Source organism: Nomascus leucogenys, chromosome 5 (assembly GCF_006542625.1).
Source record: "Nomascus leucogenys isolate Asia chromosome 5, Asia_NLE_v1, whole genome shotgun sequence".
Taxonomy (NCBI): domain Eukaryota; kingdom Metazoa; phylum Chordata; class Mammalia; order Primates; family Hylobatidae; genus Nomascus; species Nomascus leucogenys.
This window is the reverse complement of record NC_044385.1, coordinates 23235213-23261499: the sequence shown is the minus strand read 5'-3', so window position 1 is coordinate 23261499 and position 26287 is coordinate 23235213. Positions and strand designations below refer to the sequence as shown.

General features: G+C 40.6%; 1 protein-coding gene, 1 non-coding gene and 1 pseudogene across 3 annotated transcripts in view; 2 read left to right on the top strand and 1 right to left on the bottom strand.

Annotated features, from left to right (window-relative positions):
• Positions 1-26287, bottom strand: part of NVL (nuclear VCP like) — a 100911-nt gene that overhangs the window by 56340 nt on the left and 18284 nt on the right. For both annotated transcript variants that reach the window (XM_003275069.2, XM_030812818.1), the window contains exons 6-15: positions 25176-25448; positions 22254-22383; positions 21956-22032; positions 20936-21070; positions 17784-17885; positions 13832-13949; positions 11612-11756; positions 6536-6785; positions 4834-5052; positions 2769-2873 (exon numbers count right to left, since the gene is read on the bottom strand). In XM_003275069.2, the coding sequence (XP_003275117.1) occupies positions 2769-2873; positions 4834-5052; positions 6536-6785; positions 11612-11756; positions 13832-13949; positions 17784-17885; positions 20936-21070; positions 21956-22032; positions 22254-22383; positions 25176-25448 (1554 nt within the window). The remainder of the gene's footprint in view (positions 1-2768; positions 2874-4833; positions 5053-6535; positions 6786-11611; positions 11757-13831; positions 13950-17783; positions 17886-20935; positions 21071-21955; positions 22033-22253; positions 22384-25175; positions 25449-26287) is intronic.
• Positions 14820-15951, top strand: LOC115835137 (annotated as a pseudogene).
• On the top strand, positions 22597-22700 carry LOC115835263. The gene has a single exon (XR_004030255.1). It is a non-coding gene; the product is annotated as a U6 spliceosomal RNA (small nuclear RNA).

Genomic DNA, 26287 nt, shown 5'->3' with positions numbered 1-26287 from the left:
GGAGACCATCCTGGCTAATGCGGTGAAACCCCGTCTCTACTAAAAATACAAGAAATTAGCCGGGCACGGTGGCAGGCACCTGTAGTCCCAGCTACTCAGGAGGCTGAGGCAGGAGAATGGCGTGAACCCAGGAGGCGGAGCCTGCGGTGAGCCAAGGTTGTACCACTGCACTCCAGCCTGGGCGACAGAGCAAGACTCCGTCTCAAAAAAAAAAAAAAAAAAAAAAAAAAAAAAAAAAAAAAAAGAAAGAAATCTGACTAAACAGAGTGGTCCTCAATTGGTGGCAGTTCAGTAGGGAGGAGAAGAAGAGGAGAAATGTGGATCTATGATATTTTAGTACTATATATGCTTTTCAAGTTATCCAAGCTACCCCCTCTCTGCTGTGAACAGGACTACTCAAAGGCAGATGTAACTAATTAAATAATAAACACTATAGGACCCACATGAAAGGGAACTGCATTGACCTGGAGAATTCACACACCAGCATGCAGAACCTTCTTTCTGGCTATATTTTTCCAAAACTATTTTGAAAAAAATGTAGATCAATGACTGTGTTGTTCTCTTCTACCTCCATACCCAGCTCTCTGAAAGCAATGCCTTTTAAGAGTACTGAAAGCATTAAGCAATGAAAATTAGTAGTATAAATAAAAGTAAGTTTTACACGCAGCACTATGGATATTTGATATTTACTGAGGAGCTATAATTTGGTTGCTGTGGTACTTATTAAAAATGTTATTATTTCAATTTCTTACAATTCAAAATATTTTTAAAAGTTGATAAGGGTTCGTTATGGATGTAATATTATACAGACACTAAAAATGATGGATAACATACTTTACACATAGGGAAGACAGTTCTAATAAGCATAATTCCAATGGGAAAGAAAAGCACAAAAAGACAGAAGTTTGCCCACATAAAAATAAAACCAAAAAAGCTCAAGGTGTCAAACATGGTTACAGTCAAGATAAACTAATCAACATTTATAAATAACAAATCTTAATATATGAAGTGATATAAATAAGAAAGAAAATCACATGCATGCCATTAGAAAAATAGGAAAGGATATGAATAGACAATTCACAAAGAAATATAGCCAATAAACATATTTAAATTTAAAAAAACTAGTTTTTTGTTTTTTTTTGAGACAGAGTCTTACTCTGTTGCCTAAGCTAGCATGCAGTGGCGTGATCTTGGCTCACTGCAGCCTCTGCCTCTTTGGGTCATGTGATTCTTGTGCCTCAGCCTCCCGAGTAGCTGGGATTACAGGCATGCACCACTGCACCTGGCTAATTTTTGTAATTTACTTTAGTAGTGACAGGGTTTTACCATGTTGCCCAGGCTGGTCTTGAAATCCTGGCCTCAAGTGATCCACCTGCCTCGGCCTCCCAAAGTGCTGGGGTTACAGGCATGAGCTATCACGCCTGGCCAAAAAAACACTAGTAATTTTTAAAATGCGACTTAAACCATAAGATAGCATTTTTACCTATTAAATTGTCCACTATTAAGAGCAACGTTCATGGCCATCACTAGTTTAAGGTGCGGGAAAATTGATTCTCATACCCTATTGATACAAAGGTAAAAACTGGTGAAAACCTTTAGGAAGGCACTTTAATAATATGGCTCAAAAGCCTTAAAAACATACATTCCTTTGACTGGAAAATTATTTGGAAATGCATTCTAATATAATTATTAGTCAAGGTACAAAAATATAAGTGCAAGACCATTTAAAGTAGTGTTGTTTCAATATGGGATCATTTCCATAAATTATATAACATCTATCTTTATGGTAGAATATTATGCAGGCATTAAAAATACTGATGTGTATCAATATATACTGACATGTGAAGATGTTCAGGAAATATAGCTAAGTGAGAAAAACATGTTTAAAAAAGCTTATATTTGCGGCTGGGCGTGGTGGCTCACGCCTGTAATCCCAGCACTTTGGGAGGCCGAGGCGGGCAATCACGAGGTCAGGAGTTCGAGACCAGCCTAACCAAGATGGTGAACCCCCATCTCTACTAAAAATACAAAAATTAGCCGGGCGTGGTGGCGTGTGCCTGTAACCCCAGCTACTCGGGAGGCTGAGGCAAGAGAATTGATTGAACCCAGGAGGCAGAGGTTGCAGTGAGCCAAGATCATGCCACTGTACTCCAGCCTGGGCGACAGAATGAGACTCCATCTAAAAAAAAAAAAAAAAAAAAAAAAAAAGCTTATATTTGTAAAAATGCACGTAAAAATATAAAAGTTAGATATTACTTTGATATGTATGCATAGAAAAATATCTGAAGGATTGACAATGAAATGAAATAATAGTAGTAGGTGGAAGTGAGAGAATTACACACAATGCTTTTCCTTTTTGCTTATTTTTATTTTCTATTATGAAAAAGAATTTTAGAAAATAATTACAAGAAATATAGAGGAAAATAAGTTATAAACAATAAAAATACCAAAGCAGGAAACCAAGTCAAGTAAAAACTAAAACTATGGAATAATACTCACTAAAAAGCAAAAATACAATACATAGAAAATATAATAATTACATGTTAAAATTGATAGGATTATGGTTGATATAAACATTTTTCAATCATGTGCCTTTGTAATTTAAAAAAGTAGGAAACTTTCATGAAGAAAGTTGTCAGTTTTGCTAAAATAAACTTCTAATAAAAATTATGCATAAGACTTACCTCACTGTAATATTTAAAGTTAAATTCATATTATGCTATCTGATAGTAAGAAATAAATTACATGCAATTGAACTTATATGATACCTTCGCCAGCAGAGTCTTCCCACAGCCAGGAGGACCAGCAAGGAGGACCCCAGCCGGAGTCACCAATCCAAGAGCTTTGAACTGGTCTGGGTTGCGTACTGGTGCCTGGAAAGAACGATACCAACGGCGATCCATTACATGTCCATTTTATACTGCAGGTTCAAATTATTTCCAGATACATATTTTATGTTTTTTTTTTTTTTTTTTTTTTGAGTCTCCCTCTGTCACCCAGCTGAAGTGCAGTGGCGCTATCTTGGCTCACTGCAACTTCTGCCTCCTGGGTTCAAGTGATTCTCCCACCTTAGCCATGTGAGTAGCTGGGACTACAGGCACATGCCACCACGCCTGGCTAATTTTTGTATTTTTAGTAGAGTCGGGGTTTCACCATGTTGGCCAGGCTGGTCTTGAACTCCTGACCTCAGGTGATCCACCTGCCTCAGCCTCCCAAAGTGCTGGGATTACAGGCATGAGCCACTGCGCCCAGCCTCTCAGGCTTATTTTCAACATGACTGTGAGGCCTGAAGATATGAACAGTACCTGGTTTACCTGTTCATGCTCTGTGGTGATAAAGAGAAAAGTCCCTGCACTTGAGGAATTTATACTTGAACGTAATGTCTAAGAACATTTTAGACATAATGATATAATATTTCAACAGATACTTTTTAGAAAACCATTTAAATTTCTAGGTTATAAAATGTTTAGACAATGGTCTCCTCTAAGAAATCAGACGCAGCAGTAACTTTTGCATAGTTAAAAAACAGAGGTACCTGTTGACTATAATCCCAGTGTATTTTCTCTTTCAGTAGTACATACCTCTAAATTGATCATATTTCAATGAACCACGGAATGATGAGTAGAAAAGTAAAGTAAAGGCTGGGCACGGTGGCTCACGCTTGTAATCCCAGCACTTTGGGAGGCCAAGGCGGGCGGATCACGAGGTCAGGAGATCGAGACCACAGTGAAACCCCGTCTCTACTAAAAATACAAAAAATTAGCCGGGCGTGGTGGCAGGCACCTGTAGTCCCAGCTACTCGGAGAGGCTGAGGCAGGAGAATGGCGTGAACCTGGGAGGTGGAGCTTGCAGTGAGCCGAGACTGTGCCACTGCACTCCAGCCTGGGCGACAGAGCGAGACTCCGTCTCAAAAAAAAAAAAAAAAAAAAAAGAAAAGTAAAGTAAATAAAAATTAATCCAAAGTTTTATGTGCATTAAAATTGCCTTGACCCATAAGATCAAGTTCAGAAAGTCTTTGTCAAACAATTTGGTCTTGACTGAAACCTATAGTTTTTCGTGGTTGTTTAAACCCACTGCTATAGAAATGAAGCACAACCAAAAGGATCAGCATAAAATAGGTCTCAATGGAATATTATTCAGCCACAAAAATGAATGAAATCCTGTTATTTGCAGCAACATGGATGGAACTAGAGGTCATTATGTTAGTGAAATAAACCAGGCACAGAAAGGCAAATATTGCACATTCTCACTCATAGTGGGAGCTAATAAAGTGCATCTCATGGAGACAGAGAGCAAATTGATGGTTACCAGAGGCTGGGAAGGGAAGGTGGAGAGGAGTATGATGAAGAGAAGTTGGTTAATGGGTAAAATAATAGATAGGAGTAATAAGTTCTGGTATTTGATAGCACGGTAGGGAAATTATATTTCAAAATAGCTAGAAGAAAAAAGTATATTTCAAAACAGCTAGAAGAAAAAAGTATAATGTTCCCAACACAAAGAAAACATAAACATTAGAGGTGATGAATATCCCAATTACCCTGACTTCATCATTACACATTTAATACATGTATCAAAATATCACATGTACCCCAAAAATATTTACAACCACGATACATCAATTAAAAAAATAAACAAATAAATCAGATCTCAAACAAAAGAAAAACCATTGTTGGGGGCTTAGCACTTGAAAAAAGTGCTCTATTCAAGTCAAGTTAGACACAGTGATTATAGTCAAGTCAGTTTAGCCACAGAACCTAGTACACGTGCATGGAGCTTTATCTCTGGTCTTTAATCCATGACATGCCAATAATATTTGGCAGCTGATATACCTACCAATATTGCCATGGTGAGCTCCTCTCTAATGTCTTCCAGGGCACCAATATCTGCCCATGTCACATTAGGGACAGTGACAAAGCCTTCCCTTTTGGCAGAGGGTTGGACTGAGGATAGAGCAACAATGAAATCATTCAGTTCAATGCACAGTCCTTGCATCTGCTCCTCTGAGAGGGGATCTTGGTCTCTTAGCAACCCCAGCAGCCTTTGTAATTCATCCTTGAAGGGAACAATTGAGGGGAAAAAAATAAAAAAACACCACAACAGCTATTGAAAAGTTACATTTTCTACTTGTAAAAATTATTGCTGTAATATTTCTGTAAGCTATCCTGAAATTCTATGTATTTTAATAATTTTCTCTCTGACACGAGACAAGTTCATTTTATTCTAAAGGATCATATGCTCTGGTCAAGTAAAGATATACCAATTATAATTAAACATACAAGAATGATTTCTATATACTAGGGCTAGGTATAGCAAATATAAGCAGTTGGCAAATATTCATTTCAGCAACCATGATATTTCCCAGGTTTCATTTATAAATATTCAAGAAACAGCTGAATCCTGATGAAATTAAAACAAAGTTACGCTGGAGGTAGTATAATTCATTAATATGGTTCCTTGATGGTTTATCAACTAAGTAGAGGGAAGGCAATTTTCCTATTACCATCAAATCTTAAACTTAAAAGGCAGATTTCTTGCTTTGTAGAGAAGATGAAAGGATAAGTCTAAAAAATAGGTAACCAATTAATTCAATTTACAAAATATTAACTTATATGCAATATTATAAAAGGAATGAGTTTGTTATTTTTTACAGAAGTAATTGCAGTTTCAAATGTCTAAGAAAAAAACAAATTATCTGAGAACAAAAAATCTGGATTGAAGCCCCTGCTCTATAAAGTACAGGCTGTATGGGCTTGGGCAAATCACAACCTCTTAAGCTTAGTGCGTTTGATTATAAAATGGGGAAAATGATATTTATATAAGGTTACAGGGATCAAATTATATAACATAGAGAAGCCATCTGTGCAAGCTATAAAATGCTATATAAAATGCTATATATATTGAATTTTCATGACTCATAAAACTAAAAAATTTAATACTGATCTTAGACTGATAACTGTCCCCTATTATTCACATGATTGTCCTCCAGAGCTGTTTGCAGCTACCGACGTGGATATAGTTGTGTCAACAGACCACTGTAATCTACCTAACCAAAAGTTAACCAGGAGATAAATTAAAGGCCAATGCTGAAATAGGGGTTGACAACCTTTTTCTGTAAAGGACTAGACTGCAGACACTGTAGGCTTTGTGGGCCACGGTCTCTGCTGCAGACTCCTGTGTGAATTCTGCCGTGAAGAACGAAAGCAGAAACAGACAACATGTATACAAATGAACATGGCTGTGTTCCAATATAACTTTAATTTACAAAAACACGTGGTGGGTAGGCCACAGTCTGCCAACCCCATTCCAGAATTTCATAATCATTATTGTAAAATGAATTTATTCAGAATAAACTAAACATAAAACAACTCATATTTTTGAAATGATACACATTGTGGGTATAAATGATAATTATCCTATAGATTAAATGCCAATAAAACAGAAAGTAATAAACCTCAACTATATTGACCCTTGCTTCAATGTAAGACAACACAAAGAACATTAAAAGGACAATTTAAGGTGCATTTAGAGAAAGCACCTGTGTTTCAGAAGTGGGCTCAGTTCCCAGCCTTTCCTCCTGGACTTCTTTAGATGGCAAATCTTCCATTTCAGGATCTTTCTTCTGCTGTTCCTGTAGCTTCATTAAGACTCTGTTGACTGCACACATTGCTGCCTCTCGGCACAGTGCCATGAGATCAGCACCAACAAAGCCTGGAGTTAGGTGTGCTAAGTGACAGAAATCAAAAGCTTGAGGAAGCCTCAGTTTTCTGCACAATGTTTGAAGTATTCTGTAGAAAAGACAGGGGAAAAAATTTCTGATTCCTGATCTAATAGTAAAAACAAGTCACCAACTATATTTATTTGAAGTCCTTCACGTCTGCCAAAGGTATCAAAATGGATACTATATAAGATCAAATAGTTCATTCACTCAATAAACGCTGTCATTATTACTTGTTCCATCTTATTCCAGAAAGAATTATGGTAAATATCTGCTTTGTTAGGAACCATGCTAAGTGCTGTGACGAATACATAGAATTTTTAAAAAATATTTTGCCTTTAAGAATTTATAACATTACAGGGGAAATAAGATAAATAACTTATGGGGGTACTTTTAGAGTAGATTAAATGGATATCTACCAGAAATAAAAGAGCCCACATTCACACAAATCATTAATTATCTTCATCATTGAAAATTATCTTGCCATATACTTCCCATTTCATATTAGGACAGTTAAATCTCCAACTTTATCTTTACCTATTGTTCATCCCCTATACTACACGTGTGAAAAATTTTGTTCAACCTAACTGGCAACATGGTATCTATAAACATCTGGACTTCTAGATAATTGTTATTAAGGAATATCTTGAACAATTTCTGATAAGACCTACTGAATAAAAACTTAAAAGCAGTAAAGATATTCAAGATGAAGCCAGGTGCAGTGGCTCATGCCTGCAATCCCAGCACTCTGGGAGGCTGAGGCAGGCAGATCACCTGAGGTCAAGAGTTTGAGATTAGCCTGGCCAACATGGCAAAATCCCATCTCTACTAAACATACAAAAATTAGCTGGGCGTGGCCAGGCGCAGTGGCTCCCAGCACTTTGGGAGGCCGAGGCGGGCGGATCACGAGGTCAGGAGATCAAGACCATCCTGGCTAACACGGTGAAACCCCGTCTCTACTAAAAATACAAAAAATTAGCCGGGCGTAGTGGCGGGCGCCTGTAGTCCTAGCTACTCGGGAGGCTGAGGCAGGAGAATGGCGTGAACCTGGGAGGCGGAGCTTGCAGTGAGCTGAGATCACGCCATTGCACTCCAGCCTGGGCAACAGAACGAGACTCTGTCTCAAAAAAAAAAAAAAATTAGCTGGGCGTGGGGGCGGGTACCTGTAATCCTAACTACACGGGAGCCTGAGGCAGAAGAATTGCTTGAACCGGGAGGCAGAGGTTGCAGTGAGCCAAGATTGTGTCACTGCACTCCAGCCTGGACGACAGAGCAAGACGCCGTCTCCAAGAAAAAAAAAAAAGATATTCAGGATGAAGGGTCTGAAGCCAAACTGCAAGAGTCTGAATCCCAGCTGTTACCCTTTGTAATCTGGGCCAGTTACTTAATCTTTGTGCTTCAGTTTCTTCATTTATTCAATCTATATTATAGTAGTACTTATTCAGAGGGCTGTTGCTACAAATGAATACATGCAAAGCACATAAAATAATGGCTGATCCACAGTTAGTGCCCAGTGAATGTTAATTCTTTTTTTTCTGAGACGGAGTTTTGCTCTTGTTGCCCTGGCTGGAGTGCCATGGCACGATCTCGATCTCGGCTCACCGCAACCTCCGCCTCCCGGGTTCAAGCCATTCTCCTGCCTCAGCCTCCCAAGTAGCTGGGATTATAGGCATGCGCCAATGAATGTTAATTCTTATTTACATATTTTGATACTATAAACTAACTTGGACAAGCAAATATATTTTAAAATTAATAAATTTATAAAGAAGACTAATATTTTCAAATGTCAAGCTAATAAAGAATAAATTATAGAAAAATCATTTGGGGCCGGGTGCGGTGGCTCACGCCTGTAATCCCAGGACTTTGGGAGGCCGAGGTGGGCGGATCACGAGGTCAGGAGATCGAGACCACGGTGAAACCCCGTCTCTACTAAAAAATAAAAAAAATTAGCCGGGCGTAGTGGTGGGCGCCTGTAGTCCCAGCTACTCGGGAGGCTGAGGCTGGAGAATGGCGTGAACCCGGGAGGCGGAGCTTGCAATGAGCCGAGATTGCGCCACTGCGCTCCAGCCTGGGCAACAGAGCGAGACTCCGTCTCAAAAAAAAAAAAAAAAAGAGAAAAAGAAAAAGAAAAATCATTTGGGATCATATCAGTGAGCAGAATACAAGCAGATAACCATTACTGACAAATTTTTAAAAATTTCACTTGGATACTCTGAATAATGGGAATCAAGAAAACTTTCCACTAAAGAACTATTTTCAAAAGACACAGATCCAATCTGCTACTATGCACAAGAATACAAAACACTCTTCGACTTACCATGAGTTTACGTCCTGATAAACCCATCTTAAGTCAAAAATATCATGATAAACCCTTTGTAAAGCTGAAAAACTATAAGCCAAACCATTGTCAGTTGGGGACTATCTGTACTAAGAACCTTTTGGATGTTATGAAAATGGCTAACAGAAAATAATGTCGTCCTTTTCATAGTTGTACTCTATCCATAAAAAAATGTGGGTATTTTTGGTCATCATACTGTAGAAACTCCAAAAGAAGAGAAAGCTACCACTGTTTCTAGCTCCAGCTACTGCAGCCACGTGAGACCGTGAGGCAGAACCATCTAGCTGAGGCCTTTCTAAATTCTTGATCCACAGAAACTTTGAGACACAATAAAATGAGTATTGCTGTAAGACACTAAATTTTGGCGTGGTCTGTTTTACACCAATAGAAACTGGAACAATTATATGGGTCTCCTTTTATGTACGCTGAAACTTTTCCATAATTTAATGCTTTTGAAGTACAGGATGATATCCGGAGGATCATTTGAGGGCAGGAGTTCAAGATGAGCCTGGGCAACATAGTGAGACCTTTTCTCTTTATAAAAAATAGTAATAATAAAAGAGACAGCTATCAATAGCTATCTTATTAAAAAAATTCTCTATGTCAGATATTGTGCTAGGTTATGTTAATTTAATACTCACAGGAAGCCTTTAATTTATAGTATTATGATCACTTTATAAAGTTATTATTATTACTGCATTATAGGTAATAAACTAAAGCTTGGAAATGTTAAAAACATTGAACAAGGACCAAGGATAACAGGAGGCAGAGGTGGAATAATTTTCCTTCGCTGGCTCAAAGTTTGGGCATCTATTCACTGCCTCTGCAACCCAGTCCCGCCTAGGTCTGGCCTTTCCCCTCCTTACTTACACTTACTCACACCCTGGACCTTGTCATCACCTGGATCTAGCCCCTATCTGAGATCACAGTCTCACATGCGGCACTCTGCCCAGTCTCACATGTCTGAGCTTATATGTGCAATTACTCCCACACTGTTCCTGGACCTCACCAGGATCTTCAGTGCACCCCTTCCTCATTAAATACCTTTTTTTTTTTTTTTTTTGAGACAGGGTTTCACTGTGTCACCCAGGCTGGATGGAGTACAGTGGCACGACATCAGCTCACTACAACCTCCACCTCCCAGGTTCAAGCGATTCCCCTGCCTCAGTCTCCTAAGTAGCTAGGATTACAGGCATGCACCACCACGCCTGGCTAATTTTTTTGTGTATTTTTAGTAGAGATAGGGTTTCACCATGTTGGCTAGGCTGGTCTTGAACTCCTGACCTCAAGTGATCCACCCGCCTCGGCCTCCCAAAGTGCTAGGATTACAGGTGTGAGCCACCACACCCAACCTAATATTTCAGAACATTTCTTTTTTTTTTTTTGAGACTCCAAGACTGTTGCCCAGGCTGGAGTGCAGTGGCGCCATCTCGGCTCACTGCAAGCTCTGCCTCCCAGGTTCACGCCATTCTCCTGCCTCAGCCTCCCGAGTAGCTGGGACTACAGGAGCCCGCCACCACACCTGGCTATTTTTTTGTATTTTTAGTAGAAACGGGGTTTCACCATGTTAGCCAAGATGGTCTCGATCTCCTGACCTCATGATCCGCCCGCCTCAGCCTCCCAAAGTGCTGGGATTACAGGCGTGAGCCACCGCGCCCGGCCTAGAACATTTCTTAACTAGATATCCACTCTACCACTTCAACAGTGCTTCCTGAGATAGTCTCGCTTATGAAGTTATATTTCTGGTTATTGGTGGATGTTTATTTGCTCTATGGACATTACTCATTTGCTCAATTACTAGGAAAGGCTGGTACTGCAGCAAACAGCTTTCAACTGTCTGGCTGACATTTCATTACCGGTAACAGGACCTGTGGTCTCAGACAGGTTAGTGCAATAGGTTAAAGTATGGTACTCAGATTTAACCTATAAGTGGACCAGATGGCTGCTGTATACCATAGCTCCAGACATTGCCACTAACCTGGTCAGCCAACTAAAGAATGCAAGCCATTGTTAATAAGACCAGACAAATGAGTATGGATACATAAGTCCATTACTACTTCTGAAAAAACAACCTGAAACAATTATCCTACTGATGAGTAAATTGTTTTCTTCCTCTTTTTTTTACAGAGGGGCCTCCCTCTGTCACCCAGGTTGGAGTGCAGTGGCACAATCATAACTTACTGCAGCCTTGAACTCCTGGGCTCAAGCAATCCTCCTGTGCTTCAGCCTCCTGAGTAGCTAGGACTACAGGTGTGTGCACAGCTGATTTTATTTTTTGTAGAGACAGGGTCACACTATGTTGCCCAGGCTCAAACTCCTGGTCTCAAGTGATCCTCCTGCCTCGGCCTCCCAAAGTGTTGAGATTACCGCATAAGCCACTGCACCCAAGCATAAATGATTTTCTTAATGTGGGCTTCTCCTTTCCAAATCAATTTAATTGGTACAAAAAGAAAGTGAGAGAGAAAGAAAAGGCTACATGGTATTTCTCACCTCTTACTTTCAAACCATTCAGTTAAGATGACTTAGTGGCATACAAACTTCATTCTATAAAAATATACCTTTCCCTGGATGCTTCATCTGGGATACCTAGGCATATTTCTCGGTCGAACCTTCCTGCACGTCTCAAAGCAGGGTCTAACGAGTCTGGTCGATTAGTAGCTCCAATAACTAGGACCCGGGCTGTAGCAGCCACATTATTCAGATCTAGTAAGAGACAGAGAAAGAGTAGTGAACAAAACACTTGACATTGAGGGCAATAATGGTTACAGAATCATTTCATGGTTAAAGTATTACAGATTTTGACAGCAACCTACATATAAAACCAACATTTATTAAATGTCAAATATGTAAAAGGTGTGAGGAGGATAAATAAAATACACACTCTGTCCTCAGCAGTTCACAATATATTGAGAAACACTGAGTGTGTAAATAAAAAAATGGCATCAGACCAATTTTGTGAAATATAATAACAGATATAAACAAAGCACCATGGTAATATGAGAAAAGACATCATGAATTCCAACTGAGGAATAAGGGAGGGTTCATGGAGGTGGTAATATTTCAGAAAAGTCTTGAAGGGTAAATACAATTTTAACAAGCAGATATATAGGCTAATGGAATTCTGTGTAGAAGAAAGAGTATTAGTGAAAGCACAGAGGGTCAAGCATGCATGGCACATCCAGGCCAGGTGAACAGGACAACAGGGAGGCTGGAGAGGATGCCGAAGTCTGTGTCTCAGAATAGACTGATAAAATTAATTCGAGCAGGGGAATACAAAATAGTCTTCAGCTGTTCTGGCTTAATCTAGGAATGTATTTCCAGGAATGGACAAAACTGAGGGCTTAAATCTTATCTTTCCTAAGTATTATTTCTCTCAGCTGAACCAGGATTGAACAGCAGGGAGTCTGAGGTTATTTTCCCTCACAGGTAACAAGAAGGTAGTAAGATGCTAATTGAATCATGAGGAGTTTATACAGTGTGTTCTTTTTTTTTTTTTTTTTTTGAGACAGAGTCTCACTCTGTCGCCCAGGCTGAAGTGCAGTGGTGCCATCTCGGCTCACTGCAAGCTCTGCCTCCCGGGTTCACGCCATTCTCCCGCCTGAGCTTCCCGAGTAGCTGGGACTACAGGCGCCCGCCACCACGCCCGGCTAATTTTTTTATTTTTTAGTAGAGACAGGGTTTCACCGTGTTAACCAGGATGGTCTCGATCTCCTGACCTCATGATCCGCCCACCTTGGCCTCCCAAAGTGCTAAGATTACAGGCGTGAGCCACCGCGCCCAGCCACAGTGTGTTCTTTAGCTAGCAGGAAGCCATGAAAGCATTTTCTCAGAATACAGGCCTCAAAGACATGGCAAGAAAATTTTAGATAAAAATAAAACAGAATCCCAGCACTTCGGGAGGCTGAAACAGACAGACTGAGCCCAGGAGTTCGAGATCAGCCTGGGCAACATAGTGAGACCGTCTTTTAAAAAAAACACCCAGCCACAGGGGCTCACACCTGTAATCCCAGCACTTCAGGAGGCTGAGGCCAGCAGATCACCTGAGGTCAGGAGTTCTAGACCAGCCTGGCCAACATGGCAACACCCTGTCTCAAAAATCAGCCAGGTGTGGTGGCACGCACCTGTAATCCCAGCTACTCAGGAGGCTGAGGCAGGTGAATAGGTTGAACCCAGGAGGCCCAGGTTGCAGCGAGTTGAGATCATGCCACTGCACTCAAGCCTGGGCAACAGAGAGAGACTCTGTCTCAAAAAAAAAAAAAAAGCCAGGCATGGTGGTGCACACCTGTGGTCCCAGCTACTTGGGAGGCTTAAATGGGAGGATCACTTGAGCCCAGGAGGTCAAGGCTGCAGTGAGCTGTGATTGTGCCACTGCATTCCAGCCTGGGTGACAGAGCAACACTCTATCTCATCAATCAATCAATTAGTCCATCAATCAGAAGAAGAAGCAACCTACAACCTGGTAATGCAAGGAACATAAAATATATACTTCAAATTTTCTTGTGTACACAAAACAAGTGCTATTTCTTTTTATTCATTTTTAGAGGTAGCATCTCGTTATGTTGCCCAGGCTGGCCTCAAACTACTAGGCTCAAGCAATCCTCCTACCTTAGCCTCCCAAAGTGTTAGGATTACAGGCATGAGCCACTGTGCCCAGTATGACTTTTTTTTTTACACTATTTGATATTTACTATATGAATATTATTTTATGTCTTCATGTATTAATTACACTATTTTAAAAAATTTATTCTCTTAAAATGAATTTATTATTTTCAACTAACCATCCATGCAGGTTAGGAGTTGGGCTACAATTCTTCGTTCCATATCTTTTGAAGCCACTTCTCTTTTGGGGGTAATGGCATCAATTTCATCAATGAAAATGATACATGGTGCATTTGACTAGAAATAAAAATATCACAAAAAGACAATCATAAATGCATCCCTTACACTGAAGCACAGTTAAGCATATACATTTTTAAAAAAATCTTAAAGGTCAAGGATCATTTGCCAAAAGAATAACCCTAAAGAAGGCAGTTCACATGTGTTACTTCTGATTTTTATCTGACTTAAGAGAACCAAAATGATTAAAAGTACACAGTAAGAGACTGCAGATAGGGTAACACATTTATAGTCTCTTCATCAATGCATGTTTTGTGATAAATCTACTGAAATTCTTTTGTAAATTAGATACATTTGCTATGCTATGAAACAGAAACAACGATTTTGGATAAGCATATGCACAGAAAAAAAAATTAAGACAACAAGTTTATAAACTTTAAATTAGCAAACCCAAGCTTGCTAGAAACGTTATGAGGGTTTCTACCAACATAAGAATCTCCAAGCCTTTCTCTATAATTTGCTATAAGAGGAAATTTGAGAAGCACCAGAAGCTTTTTTAAAAATCTGTGGTAAAATATACATAAAATTTATCATTCTAACCACTTTGGGTATATAGTTTAGTGGCACTAAATATTTTCAGACTGTTGTGTAAACGTCACCACTATCCATCTCCAGAACTTTCCCAGCATCCACACTAAAAGTACCGGAAGCTTATTTTAAAGGCTACACTGAATAAGGAAGGATGGTAAAGTTCTAATACATCATTGTAAAGATCACCTCCAGTTTTTTGTTTTTAAGAAATAAACTAGATATGGTTCAGAAAGAATAAGTTAAGATGTAAGGATCAGCTACTGAGAGTAGTCAAATTCATTAAGACAAAAAGTAGAATGGTGGTGGTGGCCAGGGACTGGTAGGAGAGAGGAACGGGGAGTTACTGTTTGGGAACAGGAAGACGTTCTGGAAATGGATGGGGGTAATGATTACACAACAATATGAGTGTACTTAATGCCACAGAATTGTACACTTAAAAATGTTTAAAATGGCCTTTTCAGTTGGAACTGCCAACTTCCAGTAATTCACCAAAATGACGAACACAAAGAGAAAGAGGAGAGGCACCTGAGAGATGTTCTCTAGGCCTTTCAGAAAACATGGAACTGTTCCTTTGGCTATATATATATGCAAATCTATTAGAAATGTCTTATTGTAGGCCGGGTGCCATGGCTCACGCCTATAATCCCAGCACTTTGGGAGGCCAAGGCGGGTAGATCACCAGAGGTCAGGAGTTCAAGACCAGCCTGGCCAACATGGCGAAACCCCATCTCTACTAAACATACAAAAACTAGCCGGGTGTGGTGGTGCATGTCTGTAATCCCAGCTACGCGGGAGGCTGAGGGAGAATTATTTGAGCCTGGAAGGCAGAGGTTGCAGTGAGCTGAGACACTCCAGCCTGGACAACAGAGAGAGACTCCAGCTCAAAAAAAAAAAAAAAATTAGCTGGTGGGTGGTGCATGCCTGTAATCCCAGCTATTTGGGAGGTTGAGGCAAGAGAACTGCTTGAACCCGGGAGGCAGAGGTTGCAGTGAGCCGAGATTGTCCTACTGCACTCCAGCCTGGGAAACAGAACGAGACTCTGTCTCAAATAAGAAAAGAAAAGAAAAGAAAAGAAGACAAGAGAAGAGAAGAGAAGAGAAAAAGAAATGTGATACTGTAGACATCAAGGGAATGGGTACTGTTCAAAAAGGAATGTCCCACAAGTGTTACCACCACAAAACTGGAAGAGTCTATAACGTTATCCAGCATGCTGCTGGCAATGTTGTAAAGAAACAAGTTAAGGGCAAGATTCTCGCCAAGAGAATCAATGTGCGAGAATCAATGTGCATACTGAGCACATTAAGCACTCTAAGAGCCGAGATAGCTTTCTGAAACGAGTGGAGGAAAATGATCAGAAAAAGGAAACCAAAGAGAAAGCGTCAGTGTGCTCCACCCAGAGAAGTGCACTCTGAGAACCAATAGGAAGGAGCCTGAGCTGCTGGAACCTCTTCCCTGTGAATTCATGGCATAATAGGTGGTAATAAAGACCTCTGGACTGTAAAAATGTTTCTCTTCATTGAGTAGAAGTGTAGTGTCCTCTTCCCCAAAGAAACATTTAAAGCAAATTTAAATTGTTGTCCTAATTCGTTGTGTAAAGTCTTTACTATTCAAATTTAATGTATTTCTTGCTGAAAGATGTGAGGTGCCTTATTGTACAACAAATTACTCAATTGGTTAGAAAACAGCCAGGTATTATTTATGAAATATCTGTACTGGTTTGAAGATAGTCCCTCTAAATCATCATGGAAGAAATAAAAAAGTTTACAAAAAACTTAAAAAAATGTTTAAAATGGTAAATTCTGTTATATATATTTTACCACAAAAAAGAGGTAACGATCAGTTAAAATGAAAAAAAAATGAAGAAAATTATCTAGATTTACAATCTAAATCATTTTACTCAATCAGTTACTCAATGGTTAGGACTGACAGTGATTATGCTAAGTAAGGCTGTCAGTGTCGCTTAAGGCATCTCAAAACCATGGGAACCACCACATCTTAAAGGGAAAGATATTTAGCCTATGGCTAGCTGGCTCTCTTCCCTAATCATCCTTATGACAATGTTTGCACAAGACACCTATGACTGCTAGATATATTACCCAGTTACAAAGGAGTAAAATTACAGAGGCCAAAAGCATCAGAAAACAAGCACATCAGTACTTGTCAGTGACCTGGAAAGTTGAATGGGGGTAAAAAAAAGAATAAATGATGGTCATCAGAATGTGGCCTAAAGAAAGCATAGTTTTCAACCAAGTATCACTTGATTGGATTTCACCTTTTTGCCTGATCCACATGCTTTACTGTACTCATTCTCATTAGGGAAGAGGGGACCAGGAAAAGCAGGGTGCTAGGCCACATATTTACTGAGCATCTACTGTGAGGTACTGTACTGGCTCAGTACTGGTTTAGTGAGAGGTTTAAACACAGAACTAACAACCTAAAGATGCCATTTTTTTTTTTTTTTTTGAGACGGAGTCTCGCTCTGTCGCCCAGGCTGGAGTGCAGTGGCGCAATCTCGGCTCACTGCAAGCTCCGCCTCCCGGGTTCACGCCATTCTCCTGCCTCAGCCTCTCCGAGTAGCTGGGACTACAGGCGCCCGCCACCACACCTGGCTAATTTTTTTGTATTTTTAGTAGAGACGGGGTTTCACCGTGGTCTCGATCTCCTGACCTCGTGATCCGCCCGCCTCGGCCTCCCAAAGTGCTGGGATTACAAGCGTGAGCCACCACGCCCGGCCTATACAAGTGTGAATAATCTTACAGCTAATATTTATAGGGCTTGTGCTGTGTGCAAGGCACCATATCGAAGGTTTTATAAGAATTCTCTCATTTAATACTCTCAATAGCCATATGAGATTTGGGTATTATTATTGCCCTAGTTTACTAGTAAAGAATGACAGAATTTATTCTGGTATTTTTATGGTTGCTTTTATAATACCCTAAATAACAATTTTTATGTTGCTTACAAGTTTTTTTGGCCAAACTTAAGTTGAGGAAAGTAAAAGTGAGTGGAAAATATCATAAGGATAATATATTTTCAACATATGACTACAGGGTATGACAGCTCAGAATTTCTCACCAATTATATTTATGGTTGATTTCAAATGAAAAGGGTTATTTATCCAACAGCTGGTATCACTAAATCTACTTTAAATATTTAGCCATCATGCAGAGCAAATTACCATGTTTATATTAATAAAAGAATGGCCAGTGAGTAGGTTAACAAATACTAGCATCAGAAAAAGCAGGATCTTTAATATAAGCTGGTAGCATCTGACCCCCTGGCGTTAGTCATTAACTGACTCACCACAGCTTGCTCAAATAGTTCTCTCAGCTTCTGCTCAGACTCTCCGGATACTCCAGACACAATCTCTGGAGCAGCCACTTTCAAAATTGGCAGGTCAAGTTCCTATGCAGACACATAAAAGAATAACCAAATATTCAAATTTTAATTTCCCTACTTTTTCTTATCCAGTCCCCTCAAATTTTTTAAATAGCTAGTTTCCTGAGGAACTTCATCTTTTTATGTTGGCCCAGTGAAAAACACTATTTGAAAATCAATGGTTTTGGCCGGGCACGGTGGCTCAGGCCTATAGTCCCACTATTTGGGAGGCCGAGGTGGGCGGATCACCTGAGGTCGGGAGTTCGACACTACCCTGACCAACATGGAGAAACCCCATTTTTACTAAAAATACAAAAATTAGCCATGCATGGTGGTGCATGCCTATAATCCCAGCTACTCAGGAAGGCTGAGGCAGAAGAATTGCTTGAACCCGGGAGGCGGAGGTTGTAGTGAGCCGAGATCGCGCCACTGCACTCCAGCCTGGGCAACAAGAGCAAAACTCCGTCTCAAAAAAAAAAAAAAATCAATGGTTTCATGCAAACACATTTAAGTGGATACCTTCAACTTGTTTTTATTTTATACATGTCACTATGAAATTCTATTATCTTTTCTGAATAAAGGTTCTTGACTCTCAAGAGATATGTTACCCCCACTTAGGGCTGAGCCAAAGCAATTCTTTGTGTTTTTTTTTTTTTTGGAGGGACTGTGTCTCACTATGTTGCCCAGGCTGGTCTCAAACTCCTGGCCTCAAGCCATCCTCCAAATTCAGCCTCCCAAAGTGCTGGGGATACAGGAGTGACCATTCCTGGCCTATCAAAACAATTCTTACCTATCTGCTAAGGAGAAAATAGCAAGGGTTGTGACACAGATGTTTCCCACACATTCTGCTAGTATTTCTCCAAATCCTAACCCAGAGAGTAGCCAGTTACTAGTCAGAGGAGGGAGACTCTAAGAAGAGGCCAGGTGTGGAGGCCCATGCCTGTAATCCCAGCACCTTGAGGAGTTTGAGACCAGCCTGGGCAACACAGTGAGACCCCACCTCTACAAAAAATAATAAATTAGCCAGGCATGCTGATGCATGCCTGCAGTCCCAGTTACCTGCGAGGCTGAGGCAGGAGGATCATTTGAGCCTGAGAAGTCAGGGCTGTAGTGAGCTGTGATCATGTCACTGCACTCAGCCTGGGCAAGTGTGAAAATCGGTTTAAAAAAAAAAAAAAAAAAAGAGAAGAGAGACTACTGTTCTCCCATTCTTGTGCTTATCTTGAAATTTCACTTCCTCAACCATACCTTCCTTGAACCCAACTCTAATTTGGGAATCCTAACATACCATATAGCATTTTGCACTTCTTATTTTCCATTTATTATAGTCATTATTATGTACAGCATTTATTTATATGAATGACTGTTTAATGTCTCTCTCATATTAGAACTAGGATTGTGGTACTTAACACTATAATCCAAAGTCTGGGATGCAGTCGTCATGTAATGGAATTATTAAACAAAAATGAAGCAAACCAATCAAGTCCCCCTTTACAAATTATTTTCTTTCATAGAACATTATTGTATTAGCACTAGGTATAACATGCTGTTTTTCTTTTTTCTTTTTTTGAGATAGAGTCTCGCTCTTGTTGCCCAAGCTGGAGTACAATGGCATGATCTTGGCTCACCGCAACCTCCGCCTCCTGGGTTCAAGCGATTTTCCTGCCTTAGCCCCCAAGTAGCTGGGATTGCAGGCATGTGCTACCATGCCTGGCTAATTTTGTATTTTTAGTAGAGATGGGGTTTATCTATGTTGGTCAGGCTGGTCTCGAACTCCCGACCTCAGGTGATCCACATGCCTCGGCCTCCCAAAGTGCTGGGATTACAGGCATGAGCCACTGCGCCCAGCAAGCATGCTATTTTTCTAATCGAAGTTACTCGGATAGTTTACATTATTGTCCCCTACAGTTTCTGAAAAATCTGAGAGGGTTAAAATAAGATTGCTAACTTTTAATTTCTCAAAGTAAGTGTCTATTATTACCATTTTAGAAAGAATTATTTTAAAACTAAAAAGTATAAGAACATGACTCTAAATAAAAATTTTGAATAAATTTAGCTCTATGAAAAATAATATAACCCTAGTTTTCTTATTTTACTGCTCCTTAGAACCACTGGAAGGGCAGGTGCAGTGGCCCATGCCTGTAATCCCAGCACTTTGGAAGACTGAGACAGGAGGACTGCTTGAGGCCAGGAGTTTAAGACCAGCCAGGCAACATAGTGGGATTCCGTCTCTACAAAAAAACAAAAACATTAGCTGGGCGTGGTGGTATGTGTCTGTGGTTCCAGTTACTTGGGAGGCTGAGGTGGGAGGACCACTTGAGCCTGGGAAGTTGAGGCTGTAGTGAGTCATGATTGCACCATTGCACTCCAGCCTGGGTGACAGTGAAACTCTGTCTCAAAAAAATAAGTAAAATGAAATAACTATTGGGTTAAAGGGAAAGTGAAGTAACTAAAATGTAAGCTATGTGTTAATAAAAAGGTTTGTTTAAACTGTATTATTATGGCCGGGTGCGGTGGCTCACACCTGTAATCCTAGCACTTTGGGAGGCTGAGGTGAGCGGATTGCCTGAGCTCAGGAGCTCGAGACCAGCCTGGGCAACAGGGTGAAACCCTGTCTCTACTATAACACAAAAAATTAGCCTGGCATGGTGGCGTGGTGGCGTGTGCCTGTAGTCCCAGCTACTGGGGAGGCTGAGGAAGGAGAATTGCTTGAACCCAGGAGGCGGAGGTTGCAGTGAGCCAATATCACGCCACTGCATTCCAGCCTGGGCAACAGAGTGAGACTCTGTCTCCAAAAAAAAAACTGTATTATTTTACTTTTTATCTAACTCTTGCCATATAAACCATTACATACATTTAAAAAAAAAATCCCTCAAGTTGCTCGTGAGAAACAATAAATAAACTAAATGAATAAATATCACAAATAATACCAGCATGATAACAAAGGGATCAGTTCCAATGACTATGTTCTCTTCCTGAAGAATGCCATGTCTGGTTTAAGTTGACCAAAGAGAAAAAACAAAAACAAATAATAACATCAAAAACAGCAAAAGCAAACAAATGTCAGCAAGCCTCACCCCAGCAATTGCATTTGCAAGTAATGTCTTCCCACAGCCTGGTGGTCCATGAAGGAGAACTCCACGAGGGGGCACGACGCCCAGGTGGTGGTACACCTCTGGATGACGCATGTGTATGAGCATCTTGCAGACCTCCTAGCAGAGGATAAGCACAAAGATGTCTTTCAAGACAGAAGAATCAAAGTAGAATGAAATGTCCTATTTTTCAGAGCAGCGAAACGGAGTAGATAGGTAGAATATACACCTTAGACTTAGATCAGACTTTGAATCCTGGCTCTGGTACCTACTGCGTGATTTCAGCAATAACCTCTCTGAGGAGCTATTTCCTAAGCTGTAACATTATGTACCTTGAGGATGTAATACAAAGTTAACTAGCATGGCAGATGAAAAAGAGTAAGCATTAAAAATAAAGTTACCATTACGGCCGGGCATGGTGGCTCACGCCCGTAATTCCAGCACTTTCGGAGGCTGAGGTGGGCAGATCACGAAGTCAGGAGATCAAGACCATCCTGGCCAACATGGTGAAGCCCTGTCTCTACTAAAAATCCAAAAATTAGCTGGGCATGGTAGCACGTGCCTGTAATCCCAGCTACTCGGGTGGCTGAGGCAGAAGAATCGCTTGAACCTGGGAGGCAGAGGTTGCAGTGAGCCGAGATCGCGCCACTGCACTCCAGCCTGGCGACAGAGCTACACTCCTTCTCAAAATAAATAAATAAATAAAATAAAATAAAAAATAAATAAAAATAAAGTTACCATTACTATTAGTACTGTTAAGACAATATTACTTATAAAGCATGGATCTTATATATACTATAATTAAAATAATAGAAAAGTTCAAAATAGTATGCATCTTTTCTCCTGCAATGCCCAAAAGGGTACAGGTCAGGTTTGCCCTTCTCAACCTTTCCAGTTTCCTTTTCTACACCCAGATCATATTAGAAACAAAGAGGCAGGCTTTTTTTTTTTCATAACTGATTAGTAATATATCCATTTGAGGTAAAATTCAGAATTTGCACTAACTTTTAATGTCATATCATTGCCTCCCACATCTTCAAACTTCACGCCGGAGATCTGGAATTCTAACTCCCTGGCTTTAGCTGGTAAACAAAAATGAGGAGATGAAAAGATTAATGATTCAGTAGTAACTCATAACTATAATGAATAGTCTTTAAGTAAACAAAGGTCCATTAAATATAGAAATATTTTCTGGTAAACATTTCTGCACATAGAAGGTCCCTCAAGCAAAATAGCTTGGAACAGAATGATGCTTCTCTCACTGCAAACATGACCACTGCCACCAACAAGACTCACACTTTACCTTTCTTTTGCAGGACAGCTTCAATTTCTCCATCTACTTCCTGAAGATCTTTCTTCCTTTTGTTTCCTTTATTCTTTAGCTTGCCTTTCCATTTTATATCACTCTCCAAAAGAGAAGAATCTTTTGAACCCTCAAAAGAAAATAAATTTAAATATGCCATGCTTAAAATTCTATGCCAATAATTATCTTACTTTTTAAAGAGGGGTATTGTAAAGAAAATTCATTCCTGCCCTAGCACTTTCACCTCTGTTAACTATTCCCAGCCTCTTTGCTCAAAGATGCTGTCTATTGGGAATGTCCTTCTCCTCACTCCCTTAAAGCTCAGTTTAAATCTTAACATTTGGTGCTGGCCTCGGCAGCACATATACTAAAATTGGAATGATACAAAGATTAGCATGGCCCCTGTGCAAGGATAACATGGAAATTTGTGAAGCATCCCATATGGGGAAAAAAGAAAAAAGAAATATTAACATTTGAATGCCGCTTCTTTTCCAGATTCTTTCAGTTAGAGTTTTTTTTTTTGTTTTTGTTTTGAGACAGAGTTTCGCTCTTGTCACCCAGGCTGGAGTGCAACAGCGCGAACTCAGCTCACTGCAACCTCCACCTCCTAGGTTCAAACAATTCTCCTGCCTCAGCCTCCCAAGTAGCCCACCACCATGCCCAGCTAATTTTTATATTATCAGTAGAGACGGGGTTTCGCCATGTTGGCCAGGCTGGTAACGAATTCCTGACCTCAGGTGATCTGCCCACCTCAGCCTCCCAAAGTGCTGGGATTACAGGTGTGAGCCGCCCTGCATGGCCCTCTTTCAGTTAGATTTAATCTTGTCCTCACATTCCAAGGACACTGCATTTGCAACTATTATCAGTTGGAATAATCTGCCTTGTATGAGTGATTCACTTATCTCTGTCTCTCTCACTGAATTGTGAGCTCCTTGATTAAGGACACTGATCCTTGCCTTTTATTTCTCACTGAGTCTTCTACATAGTTGTCTTCATCTGACAGCTGATGATTCACTAAATTAAATATGACTATAGAACTGCTTTGACAGTCAACAAAGTATAATTCAGCCAAGCACACTGGGACACACTTGTAGTCCCAGCTACTTGAGAGGCAGAAGGACCACTTGAGCTCAGGGTTTCGAGGCTATAGTGTTCTGTGATCATGCCTGTGAAAAGTGACTGCACTCCAGCCTGGGTGATGTAGCAATATTCCAACTCTTAAAAAAATTTTTTTTTTGAGATGGAGTCTCGCTCTGTCACCCAGGATGGAGTGCAGTGGCACGATCTCAGCGCACTGCAAGCTCTGCCTGCTGGGTTCACATCATTCTCCTGCCTCAGCCTCGTAAGTAGCTGAGACTAAAGGCGCCCGCCACGACGCCTGGCTAACTTTTTGTATTTTTAGTAGACACGGGGTTTCACCATGTTAGCCAGGATGGTTTCAATCTCCTGACCTCATGATCTGCCCACCTCGGTCTCCCAAAGTGCTGGGAATACAGGTGTGAGCCACTGCGCCCAGCCAAAAAAATTTTTTTTTAAGTATGATTCAGGCTGAGGTGGGTGGAAGACTTGAGCTCAGGAGTTCAAGACCAGCCTGAGCAACATGACCAAACGCCATCTCTACAAAAAATACAAAACTTAGCCAGGTGTGGTGGTGGGCACCTGTAGTCCCAGCTACTTGGAAGGCTGAGGTGGGAGGATGGCTTATGCCCAGGAGGTGGAGGTTATAGTGAGCCGTGATCATGCCACTCCACCATGTCAGCCTGGGTGACAAGGCAGACCCTGTCTCAAACCAAAATGTATTTCAGCATTAAGACTTGAGTTCTTGCCAACCATAACAATGTTCTCTATAGATGGATGATATGGATAATTAAAGCAAAGAGATTTGGAAAGGCCTATTAATAAATCAAAAGGGGAAGGTTCTGCCAAATCAAAGGGCTTAGTTCTTAGAAACCAGTTGGAGCATCATTGTCCATGAGGAATATGTGAGCCACATATGAAATTCATTTAATAATCTATTTTACTTAACCCAGTATATCCAAAATATTATTTCAACAGAGTCAATATAAAAAATTATTAATGAGATGTTTTACATCCTATTTTTTTAGTGAGTCTTCAAAGTCTAATGTACACTTTAAGTTAATAGCACATCTCAATTTGGATGCTAAATTTTCATGGGAAACACCTGATTTGTACTTAGAGTTTGTAAAATTTACAGCTGAGGAAACAGATTCACATACCTAACAGGGCTGGTAGGAGATAAAACTGAAGAGAAAGTCAGGCAGCCAAATCATAAAGGACTTTAGCGGCTGTCACAGGCCTTTGGATTTGAAACTGAATGAAGCCAGTAGAGGGTTTTAAATAGAAGAATGATAATATGTAGTGGCTCACGCCTACAATCCCAGAACTTTGGGAGTCCGAGGCGGGTGGATCGCTTGACCCCAAGAGTTCAAGACCAGCCTGGGCAACATGGCAAAACTCCATCTCTAGAAAAGATATAAAAGCTAGGTGTGGTGGTGCATGCCTGTAGTCTTAGTTACACGGGAGGCTGAGGTGGGGGATGGCTTGAGCCTGGAAGCCAGAGGTTGCAGTGAGCCAAGATCGCACCACTGCACTCCAGCCTCAGTGACAGAGCCAGACCCAGTCTCAAAAAAAAAAGCTATCTCTGCATAAAGAATAAACTAGGGGAACAAGAAAGGACACAGACTCCAGCTGGAAGCCTGTTTCAATAATTAAGTCAAGAACAAGAAAAGGCTTAGACTAGGATAGAAAGAATGGCAAGTAGTGCAATGTGATCAAATTCTCCATATATTTCAAAGTTCCTATGTCTTCCACAAAACACAAGTATCTGCTTGATATTATATTCAACTAAAAGGTTGAAATGTACTTCGATGATATGGGGCTAAAATTTCATTACAAAAATACCTGTATCTCAGTTATTGGCTTCTTAGGATTACTTTTCTCATCTGACAGGTCCAAGAAAAAACTGTCTTTCTTTCCACCTGGGGTTTTGTCAATAAACCATCCTCCCTCAGAATCTTTGGCAGGAGTCTTCAAGGGAATGGAGGCTGTTTTGGAACTTATCCGTGGTGTTGAAGAGATGGTTTCTCTTTGCTCCATCTCAGGAGTATTTGAAACAGAATCAGGATTTCCTTTCCGATATAAAGACAGCAGGGAACTGTTCATGTGATTTGCTGACTGGCAGAAAGATAAAACAAAATTGTAGCATAAATTACTCAACAGGTACTCATAAAAGTTGTATTGCCTATAGTAATAAGTTTTCTATATTTTGTTTTTTAACAATTTCTCTCAGAACATTTATAATCAGAATATATAGGTGTTAGGCTGGGCACAGTGGCTCATGCCTGTAATCCCAGCACTTTGGGAGGCCGAGGTGGGCAGATCACTTGAGGTCAGTAGTTCAAGACCAGCCTAGCCAATATGGTGTAACACCGTCTCTATTAAAACTACGAAAATTAGCTGGGCGCAGTGGTAGGCACCTGTAATCCCAGCTACTTGGGAGGCTGAGGCAGGAGAATCACTTGAACCCAACAGGCAGAAGTTACAGTCAGCCCAGATCACACCACTGCACTCCAGCCTGGGTGACAGAGTGAGACTCCGTCTCAAAAAAAAAAAAAAAAAAAAGAAAAGAAAAGAATATATGGGTGTTCACAATAAGATGACTCACAAACAAGCATTTACTATTCAAAGAGACTTCACTCGGCCAGGCACAGTGGCTCACACCTGTAATCCCAGCACTTTGGGAGGCCGAGGTGGGCAGATCACGAGGTCAGGAGATCAAGACCATCCTGGCTAACACGGTGAAACCCCGTCTCTACTAAAAATACAAAAAATTAGCCGGGCGTGATGGCGGGCGCCTGTAGTCCCAGCTACTCGGGAGGCTAAGGCAGGAGAATGGCGTGAACCCGGGAGGCGGAGCTTACAGTGAGCCGAGATCGCGCCACTGCACTCCAGCCTGGGCGACAGAGCGGGACTCCGTCTCAAAAAAAAAAAAAAAGACTTCACTCCATTCCAAT